This window comes from Papilio polytes, unplaced genomic scaffold, assembly GCF_000836215.1.
Source record: "Papilio polytes unplaced genomic scaffold, Ppol_1.0 DF824069.1, whole genome shotgun sequence".
Classification (NCBI taxonomy): Eukaryota; Metazoa; Arthropoda; class Insecta; order Lepidoptera; family Papilionidae; genus Papilio; species Papilio polytes.
In genome coordinates this window covers 716,428-736,191 of record NW_013525135.1, presented here as the reverse complement: position 1 = coordinate 736,191, position 19,764 = coordinate 716,428, and the positions used below count along the sequence as shown (strand labels likewise).

The 19,764-nt window shown below is 38.6% G+C and overlaps 3 protein-coding genes and 1 non-coding gene across 6 annotated transcripts in view; 3 read left to right on the top strand and 1 right to left on the bottom strand.

The window, feature by feature from the left end:
* The window catches only part of LOC106100079 (signal recognition particle subunit SRP72), a 10,584-nt gene extending 5,540 nt beyond the window's left edge, over positions 1-5,044 (top strand). Inside the window, exons 10-14 of the mRNA XM_013278815.1 lie at positions 887-984; positions 1,688-1,789; positions 2,546-2,650; positions 3,102-3,266; positions 4,964-5,044. Coding sequence (XP_013134269.1) covers positions 887-984; positions 1,688-1,789; positions 2,546-2,650; positions 3,102-3,266; positions 4,964-4,967 — 474 coding nt within the window. The 3' untranslated portion in view covers positions 4,968-5,044. The remainder of the gene's footprint in view (positions 1-886; positions 985-1,687; positions 1,790-2,545; positions 2,651-3,101; positions 3,267-4,963) is intronic.
* A 957-nt stretch (positions 5,045-6,001) lies between these two features.
* Positions 6,002-6,563, bottom strand: LOC106100205 (probable rRNA-processing protein EBP2 homolog). The gene is made up of 2 exons (XM_013278979.1): positions 6,408-6,563; positions 6,002-6,226 (listed from the first exon to the last, which is right to left on the bottom strand). Exons 1-2 carry the CDS (start codon positions 6,459-6,461, stop codon positions 6,002-6,004), a joined length of 279 nt encoding a protein of 92 aa, XP_013134433.1. The 5' UTR covers positions 6,462-6,563.
* Positions 6,564-7,382: 819 nt separating this feature from the next.
* The window catches only part of LOC106100149, a 16,219-nt gene continuing 3,837 nt past the window's right edge, over positions 7,383-19,764 (top strand). The window contains exons 1-10 of one of the 3 annotated variants that reach the window (XM_013278895.1): positions 7,383-7,555; positions 8,197-8,311; positions 8,828-10,530; positions 10,602-13,191; positions 13,272-13,450; positions 13,521-13,689; positions 13,761-14,205; positions 14,296-14,384; positions 14,460-15,947; positions 16,818-17,061. In XM_013278895.1, the coding sequence (XP_013134349.1) occupies positions 8,273-8,311; positions 8,828-10,530; positions 10,602-13,191; positions 13,272-13,450; positions 13,521-13,689; positions 13,761-14,205; positions 14,296-14,384; positions 14,460-15,947; positions 16,818-17,061 (6,946 nt within the window). In that variant the 5' untranslated portion in view covers positions 7,383-7,555; positions 8,197-8,272. Of the gene's footprint in view, positions 7,556-8,031; positions 8,312-8,827; positions 10,531-10,601; positions 13,192-13,271; positions 13,451-13,520; positions 13,690-13,760; positions 14,206-14,280; positions 14,385-14,459; positions 15,948-16,817; positions 17,062-19,764 lie in introns of all 3 variants that reach the window. The other 2 variants (XM_013278893.1, XM_013278894.1) reach the window with 2 other exon arrangements.
* Positions 17,749-17,822, top strand: Trnat-agu. Its single transcript has one exon. It is a non-coding gene; the product is annotated as a tRNA-Thr (tRNA).

Sequence of the window (19,764 nt, the reverse complement as noted above, 5' to 3'; positions counted from 1 at the left end):
CTACACGTACTATACGTACTGCATGCTACACGTACTATACGTACTGCATGCTACACGTACTATACGTACTGCATGCTACACGTACTATACGCACCACATACTACACATGCGACTCACAGTACACACGCTCTACATGCACTACACGTACTATACGCATTGCACTATACACCGACTACATGTGTAACGCGGACTACACAGGAACTACACGCACTGCACCCGTACTACACGCTACACACACTATGCATACTACAAGTACTATACGCACTACATGTACAGCACGTACTGCACGCACTAGGCGTACTGCACGCAATACAAGTAGTACGCACTACACATACTGTACACACACAGACTACACATGCGACTTGCAGTACTATACGCACTACATGTAGGTATGCAACAGACACTACACACGTGCTACACGCATAATACACGTGCTGAACGTACTGCATACACACAACACAATCAACATCACCACCGGATAATTAAAATTAGTGGAAAGTAGTTGAAATCAGTGTAAGGCAGATGAAATTAGTGAATGACAGTTAAAGTCAATAAAGGGAAACTTAGGGCAATGAAGGTCAGCTAAAATAAGTGAAGGTCAAATCAAATTAGTGAATGGTTGTAGAAATCAGTAAAAGGTAAATGATGGGAGGGAGGCAGGTAGAGCCAGTGGAGGGCACTAGGTCACTTGAAAGCAGAGGCAATGGTGGGTAGTGACGTATAGGGATAGTGCAATAAATGCTTGGGGTATATGCCCGCAAATAAATCTCTTCGTCTCAGCAATTTCTAGCATTTACATTTTAGCATCACTGCGCCATAATCAAGGGTATAGTACTATTTTCCTCTTCAATAATATTATTAACTAATATGTTATAATTTATAACAGGGAACAATCGACATCGAAGCTCTGGAATCATCTAAATGGATGATGGGAGCCAAGGTCGTAAAGAAAACGGTTCAAAGCAAACAGGAACAATCGCCAGGGTAAGTACATGTTACTTAACAGTTTCTACTTAATACCTATAAGGGATGGCGGCGTAAAAAAAACATTGAACTATATGTGCCGACCACCTTTAAAATTAAAAATTACCAACTCTTCTCACTTCTGTGGTAGAACTTAGTAGTTTATCTTACTTCTTACTAATATTATAAATGCGAAAGTTTAGATGGATGGATGGATGGATAGATGGATGGGTGGATGTTTGTTAGCGTTTGTAGCCTTGTTAAACTTGTCTTTTCTTGTCAAACGGCTGAACGGATCTCTATGAAATTTGGCACAGGCTTAGAGCATAGTCTGGAAGAACACATAGGCTACTTTTATCCCGGGAATAGTTACGGTTCCCGTGGGATTCATTAATTTAGTTTTTTAATGTTTACTCGATTATTCTGCAACGGTTCAACATATCTTATTGAAATTTGGCACAGATATAAAACAAAGTTTGGAGTACACATGGGATAAGCTTCATCCCAGGGAAATGTCCGGTTCCCGAGGGATACGTAGCTTTTTGTAATTTATATAGTACGTATGTTTTCTAATACCACGCGGACGAAGTCGCGGGCAACAGCTCGTAAATGATAATTGTAGGATATGATATTAAATTACAAATTCAATATCAGTAGTTTCTTAAAAAAATATGAAAAGGCATTTAAAAATACATCTTCAACAATACCACTTAATTTTTTCTAGAACTCCCGGTTCCGAGCTGGGAGTGACCAAGAAACAGAAAAGGAAACGCAAGAGCAAGCTGCCTCCCAACGCTGACCTCTCCAAACCTCCGGATCCAGAAAGGTAAATATAAAATACAAAATGGAGAAACCTCTTTACAAATGTACTTAAAATAAAACATTATTATCCAATAATTTTCTATCTATATCTATGCTATTATAATAAAGCGTAAACATACTTCTTTGTTGCCTAAGATGTCAGCAATTACAGCATGTTTTTGAATGATTCTTTGTTTAATAAAAAGCCCTACACTTACGTGACGCTTTAGGCTATCTATTTTCACGCAATTAAACTTAGGGGGTAAATATTTTGGAAAAACCCCAATGTGGGAAAGTGACCATAAGTTACTGCCAACATCAAGGAAGCAAGATTGAAAAAGTTTGTCATTGTCATTTTGACATTTGCAATTCATAATTTGACACATGTAAACAATAAAATAAGATTTTCATAATTTTATGTGGATGAAGTCGCACGGGATAGCTAGTTACATAATAAAGCGTAAACACGCTTTGTTATGTAAAATATCAGCAATCACAGCATGTTTTTGGATTATTCTTTTTTTTAAATACTTGAATTAGGGGTTAAATAAATTGGAAAAAACGTTCATGCTAGAAAAGGACAAAAACTACAAGCCAATAGCAGGAAAGTAAATGTTGCTATAGTAATGTTAGCTAATAGCAAATGCCTGTGTTTTTATTAAAAGTTTTACAAATCTAAACAATATAAGTTATTAATATTGTCAAATGGATGATTCCGCATAAGAACAGGTAGGTTTTTAAATAAAATAGATAGTGTATATATAATAAATGTGTTTTAAAGATGGCTGCCGAAGTACGAGCGCGCGGCGTACCGCAAGCGGCGCGGCGTGCGGCGTGACGTCATCAAGGGCAGCCAGGGCATGACCACCGCCGCCGTCGACCAGTAGTCAGTATACATACACGTCTAAAAACATAATTACAAAATTTGAATGGATGTTTGTGGCCTAAATTGTTGTTCGGATCTTGATAATATTCAGTATATGTAGACTATAGTCTGGAAGAACACATAAGCGTACACTACTTACACTTACTTTTTTTAAATTCTGCTCGTACGGAGTCGCAGGCGGAAGCTAGCACTAATATAACAAAGCGTAAACACTACTAGGTAGGATGTCAGCAAACACAGATTTTTTTTTTAATTATTTAGGAATTAATAAAAAAAAAAATTTTTCCTAAGATTACGACACCTTACTATTTTCACGCTATTTAATTTAGGGGAAGAATACATTGAAAACCTTTTTTTAACGAAAAAGGAATTGCCATCACCATTAACGGTAGTTTTTCACCAATGGCTACAAGCAATACTAGGGACTTCTTGTAACATAATTGTATTCCAGCGACATGAGCAAGCAGCCGGTGAGCGCGTCCCCGGCGGGCGCGGGGGGCGCAGGGGGCGCGGCGGGCGCAGGGGGTGCTGGGGGCGCGGCGGTCAAGAGCCCGCGGCCCGCCGACAGCGGCTGGCAGCGCAAGCAGCAGCACAAGAAGAAGGGCAAGGGCCGCAAGTGAATAAATATATTTTTATTCCCGATATATTATGTTTCATTTTTTTTTCAACTACCCTCAATTATTTTTCTATGAGTTCATATTGAAAATTAAATTTTCTTATAATCTGGATATTGTTATTCAAGGGAAAAATATTTTTTCCTAATAAAATAGAGATTTATTTCTACCAAAATGCAAACGATGGTAAAATATAATATGTAACAGTTTTAAATGAAAAGGACAAGCTTAAACTACAAATTTCATTTAAAATTTGAAATTTACTAATATAAAAGCGGAAGTTTGTTTCGATGAATGTTTGTAAAAATTTTGTCGCCTAAACAGCTCAAAAGTTTCTCGATAAAATTTAGTATAGATGTAGAGGATAGTATGGAAGAACAGATAGGTTAGTTTTCTTTTTTAATTTCATGCAAGCGAAAGCTAGTATAGGTGTAGTCTGTCTAAGATTGGTTAGTTTTATAAATCACGTTTATAAAGTATCGAATAAAATTTGTATTTAAATACTGTACTGAATAACAGGTATCATAGTGACGGCACATAGGCATTTAGCTAACAAATCAAAACTATCGATATTCATAAGAAAATATTGAACTACAATTGTTTACTTATTAAATAAATAAAGAAAGTTTTGGTAGTGAATATAGTGATAGGGTATTAGTAATAGACATCTATTTACTCTCACTTCTCATTCTTTGTATTTGTTCTGTATTTCCTTCTATTGAGTTTACTTTGAATAACCGAATGAAACAGTGTATTTATTTTAATCCATAAGTTATAACTATGAATCTATTGATTCCAACTCCTGAGAGTAAATGTCGATAATCGAAAAAATTCATACCTGATTTTGCACCCATCCCTATTGAGTTATCAAACTAATCATCCTTATTTAGACAAAAGATAAGGTACACACACCTTTTACTAAACTATCGCACAACTGTTTAGTCTTGCATTGATTCCTATGGGTATTTCTGTATGATAGTTTAGTCAAAGGAGTGCGCGCGCTCTTAAACTATAGTTGAGTAAATGAAATACCAAAATTAATAAAAATTAACTTTATTAACACAGATTTATCTCTTAGCATTGCGTCTTTTTGATTTGCCGGGTCTTTGATTTTTCTTATTATTAGGTTTGAAATTCTTAGTTTTAAAGTTAAATGGTTTTTTCTTTCCCGAACTATTGAAGTCGTCCATTTGATTTGTAGATTCACGTGTATTCAGTTTCGATCCTTTCTTTTTACCTCCGAAGCCAAATTTCTTGTCTTTCATGGCTCGTTTCTTTGACACTTTGGCTCTAGGATCTTTGCTGTTTGTTTTATTCCCTTTGCCTTTGTTATCTTCTAAGAAATCTAAATCAGTCGATTTTCCTTTCCTGACACGTTTTAGTTGCTCCAACATGTGCTTCTTCTCTGCTGCTTGTTTTAGTTTAGTGTCAATCTGTAATTAAAATATCAATTATGAGTTAAATTCGGTAGAAATGAGAAATTATATACAAAATTCACTGGCTTCTTTAGTCTATGGCTTAATTATGACAAGTTTTCGTGTTAAAATTGACCATACAAATATATTTTGTTCATAATTTGTGATTACAACATTACAAATAACTATTTTTCTTATTTTAATTGAAATCGACTATTTAAAGCCTTTGACACAATCTGTCTAAAAAAGTGGATAAACTAATGTTTTTTCTTAATTTCCCACAGATAGTCACAGGTGGAAGGAAAAAGTCCATTACCTGCACTTTCTTGGCAATCTTCTTCTGTTCCCTGAGCTGGCGCACCTTCTCAGTGCGAGCTTGCGCCGCCTGCTTCGCCATCAGATTCTTGCGGACCTTCTGCATGTGCTCATCAGACTTGGCCATCTCCGCAAAGAAGTCATCCGGTCTGGAAATTATATTTGAATCATTTTTATAATCAAATAAAGGGCTTGTCAAGATGTGTACAGTAAAAATCCAAGATGGTTGTTATTACAATATGTCAGATGACATATTCAACTTTTTAGTACAACCCTAACATGGCTATCATATGAAAGGAATTTTCCAGCAAAGTATGGTACACTAAAAAATCCAAGATGGCCACCTTTACAATATGGCGGTTGACATATTGACATATTTAAAATAAAGGATTTTATCAATAGAACAATGAGTAAAATAAAACTTAAAACATAAATGTATTGCTAAAAGTGTGAATGGACTTAAAAATCATTTTTCAATATATGTGTATGTAGTAAACAAAGTAAAAATCACTGGGCTGATTATAAAAATTCTTTTGCCATTAGAAAGTATTTATGGCTGAGTAACATTAGCCATGTTTAGTTTTAGTGCAGATGCAAATCATGTTTATATTAAGTAATAGAGAACTTTAGAAGACTTTACTTATTAAAGAATAACACAAACACTGAATATTATAAAAATTTCATGTACCATTTTAGCTTGTAAAAATATCCTATAAAAGTTTTAATTATTTTGGTATATATACCTTCTTGTGGGTACATTGAGATCCTTCAACCTGTTAATGCCATCAATAACCGCAGCTTGTGCCTGCCGGTGAATAAGATTCTCTCTTTTAAACTCGTTAAGTATGGGATCTTGTGCTGGGTCATACTTCTGATTCCCTTTTGAGTTTTCTTTTATATTTCTGTAATAAGAAATATATTAAATATTACAAGTAATGCTACATTACCTTACAAATTACAACAGCTACTCTAAAACTAGGGTATAACTGCTTATACAAATTGCAAACTTACTTTCTTCTTTGAGCTGTTTCTTCCATCTGCAGCGCTACATCTGGGGCCATTGGTGCTACTGTGGTAGTTAAGTCTAATTTCTCTACCCATGGTAATTTTAATTCTATTTCTTTTAGCTTCGCCTTCAATTCCGCAACATTATTAACATACGTTTTGACGGTTTTCTCGATTTCTTCATTTAGTCCAGGTTTGAGAACACCTTTAGCAAAAGCTTCTTGTAACTGGAAACAAGAAACTTTTTATGACAACAAAAATAATGACTATCGCAGAGAGAGCTTACAAAATTAAAATTAAATTTATACACATTGCGCAAAACGCAAACCAAACATACAAAATATACACACATGTATTTATTATAGTGTATTTTTGGTGTGAATAACTTATCGTTTAACAAAAACATACCTCTTCGTCAGAGTCGACGTCTGATTCACTATCGTTTAATACAAAGTCATTCATTTCTAATTATATTTCGAAACCACAATAGCAAAATAACCTCTTCCCAAAAATAAAACGTGCTCTGACATATGACTGTGGCAGATGACAGTGTGTCGCTGTGTTGCCCAGTTTTGATTTTGCTTACATGTTAAAGAGTATAAAAAAGTAATATTACCTCGGTATGCTATTGTTTATGGTCTAAACCCAAAAGCTTTAATTTGTATTTGAAGCTCCGTGTTTTAATTGTTCATGTATAATTCCGAAAGTTAGTGTATTATATCAGAATTCATTTTTCTTAAAATCTTTTCAAATATGAAGCTGATGTAGTAAACACAATTAACTCCTATGGTACCATGTAAACTGATGTAAACCACTGAATATTACCAAATATTGCTATACTTTTAATATACTCCTTCACTACAATTTTTGCACTAATGAAGACAACTGTAACTAGAGAAGTTCTGGGATAAAGTTAGGACGATAAGATGAAAAAGTTGTTGTACATTAATGTCCAATATTTAGACTTGACAGAAATATTACATTATGATTGTATAAATCGTTTAATTGAAATGTATTAGTGTTACTAACAAAAAACTATGCTAGAAAAATTAATTTTAAAATGAAATAATAAAAACATGTAGACCATAAGTGTCTATGTTTTTAATTTTAAGACCAAAAATTAAAAATATCTATGAAAAAGGCATAGACAAGCAATCTTAAAGAAAATAGTAATTCATCTCTATGAAAACGGTTTTCGTTTATATCCTTTTATCTTCATAACAAATGTTTTAAAGTAAAATAAGTATTTTCTTACGTGATACTCATAAATAGTATTTAAAAAATTGTTTATTAAGTTTGTAACAAATTATAGGGTGGTAATCAAGATATCTTAAAGAAAAATGTTTCATTTGACCGGAAGTGCTAGGTATTTAGACATGATCCGTGAAACCCCCCGTTGTTTTGTATCAAGAAAATGCAATGGCCGCCATCTTCGAGTCTTGTGAATGTTTTGGTCGTAGTTTCGGACTTTGAGGCCTTTTTCGTATGTGCTATGCAATTATTTGACAAAAACGGTTTCGCTGTATCATAGGTGTTATTATTTCGTTTACGTAAAGGTTAGTACTAATTTTTTGAAGTATTTTCTCAGAAAGTGTTTACATCTGGATTTCATAGCATAACCATTGTAATGTATCCAACTTTACAATAAAATAAGCACTTTGTTTTTCATGTCTCTTGTTTTTAAAGAAAGTCTTTAATATTTAATTCAGTATAGTTTTAGTTAGGATGTTATTAATACTCGAACCTCATTCTAGCATGTACTTATATTTTTCATTTCTTTGTTGCTAAGCGGAATTAGTTAGCATAATAAGATAGTTATTACGACTGTTTTTATATAGTTTCCATTGATTTTCATTGCAATTTTCAGTTTTAGGTTAGTGTTTACTTTTTTGATGTTTAGAGACATTTCAGTTTTCGTACCACAATAATGGCGGCAGTGAATTTTAACCTATCTATTTATTTGTCTCTCGTTAGGCGTTCCATCGCCTCTATTGCGATTTATTTTTGTGTTATTCTTTATATTTTCCCGTAGGAAGCGAAATAGAGAGACTTTCGACTATTTTCTGGAACAATGACCTCGACAGTCTTATAGTATTTGTGGACTAAAAATATTTAGCTATGAACGTAAAGATGTTCAGCCCGCTTTATTGTGAGGATAACGAAGACGTGAGGGTAAAAAGACGATTTTCGATTGCAGTCACGTAAATAAGTTCGGAGGCCCAGGGGCTCTCCGACGCGTCATCTGGGGCTCGACCCAAGATGGTATTCACAGCATGTCAGCTACATCAGAATATGAATCTACGGCCCGGCAAGTAAGTACAATCTAATTTACCATAAATATCATTGCTTTCTTCTATTTGACCTTCAGGGAGATTTTATTTAACATCTACCTAAAACACTTTTTTGTGAATGTTATCATACCATTTAATCCATTTACAGTCACATTTCATATTACATGAGCTACATAATTTGGTTATATATCACATGAAATAAAGATTTTTTAGAAATAAAACTGTGTTTATTATATTATACCTTCTTTAGTTTGTATTTTTGTATTATTGCGGCTGAATGTTGGTGAGTAGTATGTTGAATATTTAGTATTAAATTTGTGTGTGCCACTGAAGTGTAACATTATCAAATATTAGGCTGAATGAGGGCAATTTGATAGGGTTCCCATGTTAATGTACTACATAAACTGCTATTGTATGATAATGCATTCATTGAATACACAACACTATTTATATTTTATAGTACTGTAAGTTTAAACATTGAAAATGATTATAAAAATGATAAATGTCAATGGTTAATGATGGAATAATTTGTTATAGGATTACGGGCCGACCACCTCCAGTGAAAATATGTATGAGCATGTTTTGGAACACAAATTAACAGATAACATGAATGTATCGAGCATTAGAACTCCAGTTTTAAGGCCGGTACCTCTTTCGCCTTTGGAAGGCGATCCTGAACCTGATTCAACGAATCCAGAGAGTATTATTCAATCTATACATAAAGTTGATAAAGAAGTAGATTTTCGTATTAATGATAAACATTGTGATACCGAAATGTCTGTTGAATCTTTGTCCAGAATTGTAAGAATAGAAGAAACTACGCTAGATAATGTGGGCCGCATTGCATATCCAATATTACAAGAAACAGAGGATTCAGGAGATGCAAACTATGTAGAAAATGCTACTACATTAATCCAGGCCCCATTGAACACGGCAATAATGCAGAATGTTGCCAAACTCCCTCAAAACTTTACAATTAATGTAGATGCCGCAGTAGGTAATATAACTGCAATACAGAATGTCGCACAAGATGCTTCGGGGAGCCAGACATTATGGTTACCCACTATTCTCACAACCAGTGCCGCTCCTGATATTAAGAATGATGATGAAAGACCTGGTGTATCTCAAATAATAATTACCAGTGAAAGTTATGTTAATGATACGAATCAGGCAGGCAGAAGAACTAATATTATTGAAACTAATTATATCGCCCGACCTAAGGCATCCAAAGTTCAGATATTGAGCAATATTTCTCTTCCAAAGAGTCCTACTTTTTCTCAGCAATTTATATCACAAGATAAGGAGTTCACAACTCCTGTTTATGGAACACAAAATCATGTTTATAAATTGAGTGCAAATGTTGTTACACAAAAGCATTTGAACAATTCTGTGTTGAACATAAAACCTCCTAAAAGCCAGTCCCTCATTGGCTGTTCATCTCTATCACCTACTATAATAAATAATAGTCCTATTAAGAATGTCTCTTATAGCCATACATATACTAAGAGCACAAATTTAAATAAGGCAATAAATAAAGTTAATAATGGTGCTAATTTAAATGCCATGGTGGCAGTCTCTACTGGCAACACGCAGTGCCATATTTTATCGCGCGTTGTCTCCGGCCCCAACAAAATGTCTGTGCACTCTGGAAGAAAATCTGTAAATACACTAAAAAGTTCCAAGAGCACAAATCAAGGGTCCGGTCAAAAGGAATCCAGAGCAATTAAAATAATACAACAGGCTGGAGCGTCTCATAAAACTGAAGGAAAAACATGGCCCTTGGCCAGTGTGACATATAAAAACCAGCAAACATTTGGTGTGTTGGAAACGAGTCCTTCAAAGATAATTCAAAAAGTTGGAACACCAGCACCTAAAACTCAGCCGTTATCATTTCAGAAGGTTGCAAAAACTGATCGCCTAGTACTCCAATCTCCATGTGGCCCAGTTTTACTTTCTACTGCACCACTTAACATAAACCTTCCTAAGGGTCCACACTATGTCCAATCAGGGTCGACACCGAACCTTCGATATGTCCAGACTTATGCACCATCGGATAACCAGCTTTCCACAGTATCTCAAGTCTCAGCAAATCAACAACTTACTGAACAGATATTACAGTCTCTGTCTCAGCCTAAACTTGTCTTACATCAAAGTCCTACCGTCAACCACACCATTATACCACCACCGATAATTGAAGAGCCTGCGGAAATAAAACCCTTAAATCAAAAAAGGATTGTATTGTAAGTAAACATAATGATTCTTGTTTTGTAAAACATAATCATTTGTTTAATATTATTTCTATTCTTTTCAGCGGTGACAAGTCAACATTAACTACAGCAGATGATATAATTGGAATGGAAGAGAGGCCCAACCTATCAGAAGAACTCCGTAGATATTCTTATCAAGCATTGGCATTTATCATGTTGGATCATACATACTCATTGCCAGCACAAAAGCAGCCAACGGTTTCCACTCCTCCTCCACCTGTTACGACATCTGCACCGGCTATTGTCTCTCCAGCACCCATTACGACACCGATGAGCCCATTGAAAAGAAATTCTCCTGTCATAATGTCCACTGCAGCATTTGAAGTGCCACCACCAACAGTGCCAGCTAGTGTGGCTGTAATTCAAACGCCAGTGACATCAGCACAGACTGGAGTTCTTACATTTAAGCCAACTCCATCTGCACCAACTCAAGACGATGATGCTGCTTCCGTAATATCTTCCATAGACGGAGACCGAGCTCAAGGACCAAGAGGAGGCAGTGACACAGAAACGGCACCCGAAGGTGAAGAGGAGGGAAAAACCCGATGTATCTGTGATTTCACTCATGACGATGGCTACATGATTTGTTGCGATAGATGTGGAGAATGGCAGCATGTAGATTGCATGGGTATAGATAGACAAAATATACCCGATGCTTACATGTGCGAGGTTTGCCAGCCGCGGCCAATAGACAGACGACACGCTCGTGCCATACAGCTAAGGAAGAGGGAGGAATTGAGCGCCCTGGCCGGCTCCGACACGGACTCCTCGGAGACGCCGCACCTCCCCGGACAAAGACGGAAAAGATTACTTACCGTAACGACGTATACAAACACGAGCGGTTCATGTGTCACCACATACAACTCTAATGTCCCAGTCCTGCCGCCGTTGCCGCAACCTGCATTAGCGTTACCGAAACGCGGGCCGAAACGACCCAAGAAAGCTGAAATGGTACGGAAAGTTGCTAAGAGAAAACTTGCCGAAAAGAGAGTTAAACGTAAGAAAGACATGTTTAACCGAACAAAATATAACAGCGGCCTTGCGAATCAATCGCACTGGCAGGATTCCTATGAAGCCGCTATGACGAATCACTATAGTCCCGAGCTTAGAGCTAAGATCATGAAATATAGCAGCAAGCTCGGTAGCTCCCAGAGCATGGCGTCGGCCATTACCGCACATTTATGTACCACCGTCCCACACGCAGGTGGGAAAATACTGATCGCCACCAAGGACCTCAAAGAAAATACTCCAGTGATAGAATTACGCGGCAAATATATGTTGTCAAACCAGCACAGGCCGCAACTTCAGAACACCGCGCGAGCCGGGAGTCAGAAACCTGGGCCTTTCGTATTCTTCTACAGGCTACCGAAAGATAACACTCAGATATGCATCGATACCAGGACGTATGGCAACGAAGCCAGATTCGTGAGACGTTCATGCAAACCTAATGCCGAGCTTCAACACTGTATCATAAAGGGCGCGCTGCACGTCTACCTGGTGACCATCGGTGTCGTCCAGTCGAACACGGAAATTACCGTCGGCCACGACACTAACGGCGGCAAACAACCCTGCGCTTGCGGCAATCCTAAACACTGCAAAGTGAATGGCTTGAATCCAATAGTTACCAGGAAGAGTATCGATTACCCTCAGAGAGAAAAGCGAAGCAGAAACAGATGCTACAGCTCCTCTTCGCCTGTCTCCCCGCCGCTCCTCCCTATGCCCACCACACCGATCAAAGAAAGTCCGCCACCTTTTATGCAAGTAAAAACCGAAAAGAGATCACCTATAAAACACGATTTTTCACCCTTGTCTCCAATCAAAACGACCCTGAATTTAAGCTTCGACGAACCAATTAAAAATGAGACATTCGAAGATATCAAGTCAGAAATAGATTTAATGGCCAAAGAAGAAATGAAGCCGGAGCTAGATGATCCGGATTATGTCGATTCTGATATGAAACATGATCAGATTCAACCTGAAGACTTAATTCCTGATATTAAGCCAGCTGTGGAGGAAATGCCATTGCCCCCTCCGCCGATACTGCCACCGCCACTCCTTCTACAACAAGTCCTACCACCGTCAATCCTACCACAACCAGTCCTACCGCCGCCAATCCTACCACCGGCAATTCTTCCACCGTCAATCCTCCCACCGCCAATCCTCCCACCGCCAATCCTCCCACCGCCAATCCTCCCACCGCCAATCCTTCCACCGCCAATCCTACCACCGACAATCCTACCACCTCCAATCCTACCAACGCCGGCGCTATCTCCGTCAGTTCTTCCACCACCAGTCGAACAAGCATCACCACCGGCGCCGGCACCATCGACACCCGTCAAAGAGGAACTCATGGAAATCATAAAAGAGGAAGCCAGCATTAAAATAGACAAAATATTACCAAAGGAAGTTAAAGAAGAAATTATGGAAGTTAAAAAGCCCAAGGAACCTAAAATAGAGGAAGAAAAGCCTGTCATTAAAGAAGAAAGAAAAGAAGTTGTGGCAAAGTCCGCCTGCCACGACAGGTCTGCTCGCTCCAGCAGGACCTGCACCAACCAGGACTCTCTAGATGACAAAACTGACGACTCCCAGGACAAACTGCCTACCACTACCAGCCAGAAAGATAAGAAGAAAATGGTAAATATTCGAAATAACACAATAACTAACACACAATAAATAACATTCAAAACGTGTTTTAACAAATTCTTATGTTACAGACTCGAGAGGAACGGAAAATGGAAGCCATAATGAAAGCATTCGAACGTATGGAAAAAGCGGAACAACGCAAACAGGAGGTGAAGGAACGCCAAAAGAGAAGAGAATCCGATCCACATCCCAACAGCATGGACAGAGATGATGAAGAGGAACTTCATGTTAATGCTAGGAAACGAAAAAGGTTGGTAAACAATCATTTGCTGCAGAACATTTTAATAATTCGTGATGATTAATCATGTTTCTGTCCACAGACGTAAGGGTCGTGCCAGAACAACGTCGCAATCTAACAGACGTCGTCTCAACTCCGCGGACAGCGACATGGTGACGTCGGGGGATGAAGCGCAGCCGCTCTCGCCCCCGCACAGACCCGCCCCGCCTCACCACCCCGCAGAAGAACAACCACATGAAATTATCAATGAGGTATTTTCCTGATCCTATATTTAAAAAAGTTACTTATCTAGTTGTGGTTGATAATTTCATTTTGTTCTCAGGATATTGGCCTAAGCTCGGCTTGTCTTCTAGTAGAAGCGGCGGTCGGTTCAGTTGAGTCCGCTTTCAAACTGCCAAAAACTAAGAAAACGATGGCTACAGAATGGATAGGCCGGTCTCCAGAACGTACTCCGTCACCGTACCATTCACCGTACAGACCAGCTCTGGTGTCCGCACCGTCGCTGGAGAGCTTGGTCAGAGTGGCCTCCACCATGATAGGCGACCTCAGCGGAGGGCAGGATATGGACCACGAGGAACCCCCGACCACCTCTCCGCCGAGAACACCGGGCAGGGAGCGCAATAGACCACCCAAGAAAGCCAAGAGAATAACTCGCAGCACTCCCACGGAGCCTGTGGAAGTGGTCCCCGCAGCACTGCCACAGCACAGCGCTAAGAAACGATGGTTGAGACAAGCCATTAGTGAAGAAAGCGACTCTCCTGTGATAGGTTTGTAGTTTCTTATTTATTTGCCTACTATGAAATGTAAAATTTCTCAAGTATTATAATCTATGATAAACTTAGAACCGTTTGTTGCAGAATCCCCTCCGAATGAAATGGTAACACCACTGAAGAAAAGAAGAGTAGCGAGAGAATCGTTAGGTTGTGAAACTAATCCTATTATCCATGTAAGTATTATAATCATTTTCAATACTAAAATATATTTGTGTATAAATCATTAATCAATTATGTTTTGTTCTTAGTGCATGGAGGAGACATCTCCATATATGGCTTCAGAAGATTCCCCCGTCAAAGACGATCCCCAATCTATGACAAGGACACAGTACAAACGTAACATAATGGAGAGCATGTACAGCAGAGACAGGACCCGCTCCGACAGCGGCCAGGGCTCCGACGACCAGTGCAATATGGACCACGACCTCTTGAATGTCAACATCAAAGTGCCTCACGATACTGAAAAGATAAGAAGGATAATAGGAGTTCCGACTCCGGAAGAAGAAATAACACCACAATTTACCAAACCAGAGGACATAAATACCAACAACAATAACTTGGAAATGGAGGAGAGCAATTACAACAAAGTCGTTCCTATGGAGATAGACACGACTATAATTACTCAAGCAAAAATTCAAGAATCAAACGAAAACAGTATTACTGATCTGAGGGGAATAGAGAGCCCCAACGACAAAGTGCACAGCTCGCAGTCCGCTGACACCAGCGGCAACTCCTCCCCGCAGCGAGACGAGATGGACGACATACAGAAGAAAATACACTCATTCCACACAGAGAACATACTCATACTGAAGAGCAGGAACAAGAAGCCACCGAAAGAGAAACGGAAGAAGGTCAACCTCAATTTCGACCTAAACATGGTGGACGATCAGATCAGTATTCAATTGCGGACAGAAAACGATACGTGTTCAAAATCTTGTGAAATAAACGGAGAGCTGCACGATGAGCACAGCAACTCCATTCACGACGACTTGAAGATCCACGTGTGTCCGGAGAACATCCCGCTGCCGCCCGTAGAGACCATACCGCTGCCCGCCACTGACATGCTGGTGCCCGCGCCGGAGAACATCCCGCTGCCCGAGGAGCCCAGCCCCATGCCGCTCGCCGCGCCGCCCGAGACCATCCCCCTGCCCGAGGAGCCCATGACTGTGGCCGCGCCAATACTCACCAAGGCTAAACTATCGCCCCTTATAACCCACAAACCTGAAGAAAAGGAGGTCATTTTATCAGAAAGACCATCAGTCTTGGACTCGACCGTGCCGTTCTCGACGCGGTTCAGCTCGACGGGACTCTTCTCCGGCATCTTCAGCAACCTGTCTAACTCGTTCAAGTTGGACAGTTCCATCAACGAGAACATACCAAATATGTCGGTCATAAAGAGTGCAATAGATAGGACTACAAGTTTAGACAATAGTTTATTCGATAAGGACCCGATCACCCCGGTGGATGAGTTGAAAAGTGTTCAGGAGATATTGACTCGCGTGAATAACATGGACTCTAACAATAGTGTGTTGTTGTCGGGAGTGCTCAAGAGCTCGAACAAGAGCTCACCCTCGCCCGTGCCCTCGCCCTCGCCCTCCGCCGCGCCCTCGGCCGCGCCCTCCGCCTCGCCCACGCCCGCGCCCTCGCCCAAGCCCAGCAAGCCGCACGCGGGCGCGCGCTACGACCCGCGCCTCAACCCGCCGCCCGCAGACAAGCCTAAACCCGTCCGCAGGAAGGTGAGTCGCTACAAACATTTCTAGCTAAACTGTAAATTTGTATAAGTATGTAAGGAGCAATTCCACTAACCGACACATGACATCTCGCACCATATAAACGAGGTTAACGACTAATGAAAATATTATTAGATGTATAACGGACAAAATCTTATATGCACCTGAATTATTTTCACTTTTAAACATTGTTTAACGATAAGCGATAATGTAAATTGGGATGTGCAAATGCCGCGTAATATATAAAACTTTATTTACCGTGCTATAAATGTAAACAAGCCGATATGTGTAAAGGTCAAGGTCGGTTTGCGGCGACATTTGTAAAACTCAAATGTTGTGCCATTCACTTTTAATTAAATATCAATGGATATCACTTAATTCACTACATATATGTACAAAATGTAGATTGAATATTATTTTTCTAGATACTAGGTAGTTATTATAACTTTTTAATCATAGTCTTGCATCTATATCGTTAAAAATACATTGTAAAAGTTATAAACTATATGTATGTTTTAGCTATAATGCATGTAAGCATTGCAATCTCTGGCAGCTTTAAAAATGTTCAACTTCATGCTAAAGAGTGTTGTTACATTACATTGATTGAAAACTATTTATTGAACTAAATCTGTTAAACGATAAATTGTTCATATGCATAACTCTATCTCCTGTAGCAAATGATAAACCTTATGGCAACTTAAATGCTATGCAAGTTCGCATATAGATAATTTAATTTGCACAGTTTTATAAAACTTTATTCATTTTTAAAAGAAGCAGAATTGATTGTTGCTTGAATTTCTAAACCTTTTTTTTTAATACTAGTGGTAGTCATTCTTATCTGTTGGTGACATTTGCTTACTTATGTCTTATAACTAGCTCTCTATAACGGAATACCGCAAGCGGCACAAATGCCCGGCGGGCGGGGGCGGGGGCGGCGGCGGGGGCTCGGGGTCGGGCTCGCCCGCGTGCGGGGAGGGCGGGGAGGCGGGCGAGTGGTCCTCGGAGTCGTCGGGCGGCGCCTCGCTCTCCCCGCAGCGCCTGGAGGCTGCCGCTGCCGCCGCTGTTGATGACCTCGAGCAGCGCCTGCACAAGGACCTCAACACCACACATACACCCAAAGGTCAGTACTAACCACAATGATGGTACCTATGCCTCTATTTGTTCTCGAAAATTTGATCCATATGTTCTCATTGAGTTATTTTCTTATTCTCTGCCGTTTGTTTTATTGTTACTTACCCTATTAGAGTACGAGCAAATGCATTGCTGTCAACATCTGGAAGTACTAGAAATCAAGCCTTAGTTATTGTTAGGTGATTCATTTCAAACAAGTCGTCAGATGTTTTATTGGTTTTTTTAATGTCAAAATTTTATTCTGCAGGCCTTGTGATCTTATGTCAGATACGATTCGATGTCTTTAAAATATCAAGTTTTATAAACACATATTAATTCGTATTTCTGTATATAACAAGAACAAGGTTATATGAGATACGATATCGTTTTATTGATAAAAGTTCAAGCTCTTATCATCGCGCGAATAACTTCTCTACAATTATATTGAGTAACTGTTTACACGAAAATAGCCCAGTTTCTGATAAAACTATACTGCGTAATATATAAATATTATGTTGTATGTCCTAGTAGAGATTAACTGTTTTGATTGAGTTAAAAGCGATTTTTCGTAGGTTTTCTTAAGTAATAAAGCAAGCTTAATTAAATTACGCGATGTAAAAAAATGTTTTAGTTGATTTAAGTCAGTATTAACACATGTGGTACGAATGAAGGGAAAATTTTCGCTGCGCTGTCCAACGGCGCCGTGGCTTAGTTGGTTAAAGCGCCTGTCTAGTAAACAGGAGATCGCGAGTTCGAATCTCGCCGGGGCCTTTGTGAGTTTCTATTTTTCCTCTTTTTTATGTAATAACAAAAAGCCAATTCGACCCTAATATGTTCATTCAATAATAACATTCTGGTTTATCATTAAAAAAATTTCATTTAGTAACATGAGTTAGGTCACAGGATGGAAAGATAAGCGTCGTGCAAAGTTAACGTGAAATGTCGGTGATATCGAGTGGGCCGCGCCGAACATAAATCCATCGGCAGGAATAACTGCCTACGCCGGTCACTCTTCAGGCTAAATGTCATAACGTTGACACGACAAACAAAAAAAATACTAAGAAACCAATATAGAGTTTGCTGTAAATATTTTTTGGATTTCGAACAAATAGTATGGTTTTCGAAACTGCACAAGCACATTAAACATCTAATGTTATATCGGTGGTCAATAAATAAATGTTGTCATATATTTATAATACCATCTAAACCTAAAGCTTTGACAGTTTTTTAATAGTCAGTTCTACCAAATTCTTGTAAATTGTCACATAACAATCGAACGTGTAAAATGTTGTTACTTTATCTGATAGTCATTTTAAGCTATAAGCTTCTCAGCCAGTGGTGGGACAGGCTCTAAACCTTTTCAAACTCAATTGATAGTGTGAATAATTGTATAGTGTTTAGTAATGTTTGTTTAACTAATTGGCTGGAGCGCGTAATGGTACAGGAATAGCCCTGGCAAGTCGCCAGCTGCGGCCCCGCGCCTCGCTAACCACTTATGATTTTCATGCTTATGTTGTCTTGATTACAAAATACGCCGGTATAGAGAATTAAAGCACAGAATTATAAAAAAAATGATATTATTTGATTAAACCAGTAGGTTTATAAAAATACAATCTTAACCTTTTGACATCTTAAGTAAATTTACATAAAATGCAATATAATGTCCTTGTTGGTTTATATCGATTGATATTATGATTACCATTGATATGACAGATATATAATCTAATCATTACTATCTGCGATGATACTTAGGAGATTGCGTAAAGTTTTTATAATGCCAATCTAACCATATCCCTATACGAATAATAAGAATCCTATTAAAATCCAAGGCATGTTTCCAATTGAATTTAGTATAATTAAACAGTTTTTCTTGCCTCTCAAATGTTATATGCATAAGCCGCATTTTCTTATAAAACTATGGTTGCACGACGCAAAACATGTGCAAAATATCTCCCTTCATTTGACCTTGGCATATGGCATATATGCTCTGACAACAGTCTCTACATACAGCATTTTAGTTTAGCGGACGCGTGTTGGATTATCTCATTGCTATGGTATCCGGTGCTTAGTGCATTTATGACTGACGACACAAAGATTACATCTATATGAATTACTAGCTTTCGCCCGCAACTCTGTCAGCGTGGAATTGAAAAATAGGAAAAACCTGGCATATGGTAGTCATTGATAAAGTGGCCTTTTGATGGTGAAAGAATTTTTGAAGTCGGCTTAGTAGTTTTTGAGTTATTGCAATACGTACAAAAACACAAATTATTCCTCCTTATAATATTAGGATACATATGCATTACACTAGAGTTGTTGATCAGATGTTGGAACTTAAATTATTCTCGTAAAATTAAAGAAATAATACACTAGGAGTGGATTTTAGTTTGTTGACGATTTCATTTGCCGCATTCTGTGTCAATAATGAACCGTTTGCAACAATAGAAAATGTAGTTTTTGTAGTCGTGACAATCGCTGAATAAAAATTATCCGCGCAGCAATTGAACGGTGCTGGCAGCCGGCCAATTTAGATCGTGCGCCTCCCTCAGCCGCTGTACAATGTGCAATAATTACTGATACAGAGCCTCGCCAATGATGTCATCGAACTAAATTCTTACCATTTGGACCATAAAAGAGTATATTTTGACTAGACTATTCAATCTATATCTATACTTTATACAAGGGCGGATCTAGCTTTGGCGCCAGGGGGGGG